The 3,834-nt window shown below is 34.7% G+C and overlaps 1 protein-coding gene and 1 long non-coding RNA gene across 2 annotated transcripts in view; both read right to left on the bottom strand.

Moving 5' to 3' along the window:
• Positions 1-53: 53 nt before the first annotated feature.
• LOC106934944 (uncharacterized) lies at positions 54-2,162 on the bottom strand. Its single transcript, XR_001421804.1, has 2 exons — positions 1,926-2,162; positions 54-728 (listed from the first exon to the last, which is right to left on the bottom strand). It is a non-coding gene; the product is annotated as an uncharacterized LOC106934944 (long non-coding RNA).
• A 937-nt stretch (positions 2,163-3,099) lies between these two features.
• LOC106934951 (dentin sialophosphoprotein) overlaps positions 3,100-3,834 on the bottom strand; it is a 14,243-nt gene continuing 13,508 nt past the window's right edge. The window contains exons 5-6 of the mRNA XM_015015133.1: positions 3,411-3,508; positions 3,100-3,313 (exon numbers count right to left, since the gene is read on the bottom strand). Coding sequence (XP_014870619.1) covers positions 3,253-3,313; positions 3,411-3,508 — 159 coding nt within the window. The 3' untranslated portion in view covers positions 3,100-3,252. The remainder of the gene's footprint in view (positions 3,314-3,410; positions 3,509-3,834) is intronic.

Genomic DNA, 3,834 nt, shown 5'->3' with positions numbered 1-3,834 from the left:
AAAAGATTCATCCACCTTTGTACAAAAGCTATTTTGATGATCTGAAGTGTTTGTCTTTTTAACATAAAGCTGAGGAGTTGCATGTTGTCTTTCAGGGAAGACTGAATCATTCGTTGTCAGGTCCATCATTGAATCTGAGGTAATATCGAACAGAGTAACTTCAGGCAAGCATTCATTGTTGATCATAGAGAAATCCTCGCCATTCTTTTGTGTCCTTGAGTCTCTGGTTGATTTTTGACAATTTGCAGCATGAAAACTAGAAGGAACAGCAAGATTAGAACTGTTTCGAAGTTTAAAAGGCTCTGGAGATGCGCTTTTATTCCAGATATTTGGGTTTTTAAAGACTGGGGTTAGAGCATACTGCACACCTGACAGCAACGACTTTGCCTGGAAATCACTGCTTTTATTCTTTAAAGCAGGAGTGGAAGAGACAAAAGCATTCACACCATCTTCTTGCAACTGTAAGGTGAAATTCTCAGTGTTTTCTAGCTTTGAAGAGTCATCAGCTTTAGGATCTCTAGGTGGAACATTTTCACGGCATTCATCAGCATGTGGATCCACTGTGATGTATGAGGTTGTGGTATTAGCCATGAGAGAGCGACTCCTTTGTTTTGCTTTGAGGAAGACTGAAACAGGACTTTCCTCTTCTAAAAAAAAAAAAAAACAATACTAGAGAGGCTTTAAGCACATTTTCTTCAAAGTTCTCTCACAGTCTCAAAGCAGGCTCTCTGTGGAGGAAAAGAAAATGATAAAAATCATCAACTGTATTCCCAATTTCTAACAAACATAATTCCACCATTCCACAAGTTTAATGAATAAAGAAATAGAGTTGGTGTTTGTTAATACAGTTTGATCTTATGCTGCTTCCTTTTCTTTGTATGAAAACCTGTTAGTTTTCATATTTGTACAATCAGAGGCCACTGAAGGGACTACAAAATAAAATCAAAATTATTTGCCAAAACTATGATTATATTTCAGGTGCCTTTCATTCAAATTCAGCTGGCCGATACAATATTTGGCCACACTGATTGACTTCCACTGACTTTATGTCAGACAGAGAGCTTAGGAAGCAAAATCCTAAGTCTAGGGAGAGTGAGAGAACAAAATATGGATTAGTTTAAATTAATTTTTACAACTCAGCATTACAACATTATGGTTTCCTAATATTTTTGAAACACTGAGAGCAAACAAAATTCTGATAATTCAGAGAAAACTGGCTGAGATACTCATCTTAGCCACACAAAAAATAAGCAAGTGTTGTTGGCATCAGATTTTTAACCATCAGTGGAAAAAGCCATGGAAAAGTTTAACCACCTGAAGGGGTCATATTATGCCGTGGGTGTGGCGTGAATACCAAACTTGAAAAGTTGTGGCTAAACCAGTTGACCAGCTTATCCACATCCAGACCCCTACATAAAACTTCATGGGCTAAAAAAATACAACTCGGGTCAAAGAGAGGAAAAAAAGGGGGACAATTGATACCAACTTTGTCTGTCCGATGGTAAAATATGTAACTAAACTAAACATGGAGAAAACATTTCAGACGCTTTCTAAAAATAGTCAAGAAAATATATTATGTTTTACGTAACATCACTTGCACGTGTTCACTTGGTAAAAAATGTGGTGTGACAAAAAGTGTACTTATTACCTGAATAAAGAGAATCAGTAGCGGACCTAGACGAACAACACTACAGTTTTAAACTGATGACCAGATTGAGCCGTTAACCTCTCCCTTCTTCCAGAGTCAGTAAACTTAATGAAGACGGACTCAAACGTTTGAACATAGGCAAATACGTTTATAAAAGTATTACTGCTTAACTGTTGCTAAAACACTGAAAAGTAACTGAACGTACGCATTTAAAGGCTGTTGCTAATGCGCAGTAACTGTGGCAATTTCAACGAAAAATTCGCTTAAGTAAGCTTACCTTGGAGAAGACACGTCTATTTTATGTTTCAGGATGTATTTTAACAGGCGATCTTTAGTTTTAGTTCAAAATCATAAACTTTAAACCACCGTGATTTCGGACGAAATGCCAAAATCCATAAAAACAACACAAGCGTTGAAACGCCAGTCTAGTTTGAAAGTATCAGTTTCCTCATTTTATAATAATACCAGCCAATCACAGCCCGATGCTTCTTCTTCGTGACTCTTATCAGAGCACTTTATCGCCATCTACCGCTTGAACAGGTTTATAAAAGAGGGGCTCAGAAAATAACCGACAGTCTTTGTAACAGTATTTTTGATGTATTAAAAACACATATATAAAACAGTCATGGCTGACCTTGACAAATGACGACATAAAAATGCCCAAACAGAAACTAATAAATATATAAAAGAGTGAATTCTGAACAAGCCCGTCATTTCAGTTAAACGGCGCAGCCATATTGTGAGTGGCATTTTGTTGTAAAACAAGTTAAGCAGTGTCAAGAAGACCTTACTCAAGTAAGAGTGGAACTACTTCAACATATTTTAACTTACTACCTTGAAATAATATTCAAGTAAGAGTGAAAATGTTTTTGGTAAAAAGTCTGCTTAAGTACTGAGTAACTCGCCATAACTTCTGATTCAATATTACACAATAACGTCATCAGACAGACAAAAAATTAAAAGTTATGTTTGTCTCACTTTCACATAAACTATAGGTGAGTCTCTGAATAAATATGGTGAAACTAATTTTTTTTTTTTAGGTAAAATTACTCACAGTAGGTTGAGAAATGTAACTTAAGTAAGCATTGCGATACTTAATATTTCTCGAGTAAAAGTAAAAAGTACAGTGTAGTAAAACTACTCCTAAAATGATTTTTTCCTTGAACAATTTTGTTTTAAGAATTAGTACAATTTTTATTTATTTACTTATCTTTGTTATACTTATCTTTGTTATTCCTTATTCTGTAAACAAAAGATCAGTTCCTTACTGTTACTACTACTTAAGAGTTATAATAATAATAATAATAATAGCAATAATAATGGTTAACCCTCTCTTAATAAAGGTGTGTGTTAGACCAGCAGTCAGTATTTGTACAGAATAAAAAGGAGGATCAGATATTGTCATCATGGCCTCGTGTGGCCAAATCTTTGCATGAAAGAAACAACAACTCTGTATTTGGATTTGCTTTATTATAAATGCTAAATACCAAAAAAAGTACATAGCATGAAAATCTCATCAATGCTTTTAGTTAGATAAAAGACAAAAACAGAGCAATATTTATAATATAGTGAGCTATTCACAGAAAGCATTCAAATTATTGTTGTCACTCTTTGGGAGTTTTCTTCAGCTTGGTCTTGAGTTCAGACATGAGTGGATTTCCAAATCTGTGGAAACATAAAAAAAAAAGAAACAAAATAAATTTTCTTTTGCTGAAAACAACAAAGTTTAGGGTGTGGGAACATTTTGTTGCTTCGGTTTTACCCTGGTTGTCCGGGTGGCATCCATTTGGGTCTCTTTGGTGCTTCATCCTTTTTGGCAGCATCACTTTTCTCTTCCTCTTCCTTTTTCTCATCAGATTCCTTTAAATTTAGAGTAAAATCACATTTAGCTTTCCCCGACATAAAGATAAATAGCGATGTATGAATTAATATAGGACTGAAGTGAGTAATCTCATTAATCAACTGCAGAAATAATTGTCAACAAATTGATTCATTCATTAGTTAATCACTAACTGGAATATACAGACTCTAAGAAAGATAATTTGTTGAGGTGACAACACAGTCAGACCAGTAATTTATACAGAACTGTACAAGAATATATGCATTGCAAGTCCCTAAAAAACTGTACACTGAAGAAATGATGTGTTATTTATGTGTAACCGGGTGGTTTTATTGGAAGGCATAGT

The sequence above is a fragment of the Poecilia latipinna genome, unplaced genomic scaffold, assembly GCF_001443285.1.
Source record: "Poecilia latipinna isolate Pla-1442-1.1 unplaced genomic scaffold, P_latipinna-1.0 Scaffold1885, whole genome shotgun sequence".
NCBI lineage: Eukaryota > Metazoa > Chordata > Actinopteri > Cyprinodontiformes > Poeciliidae > Poecilia > Poecilia latipinna.
This window is presented reverse-complemented; position numbering and strand designations above follow the sequence as displayed.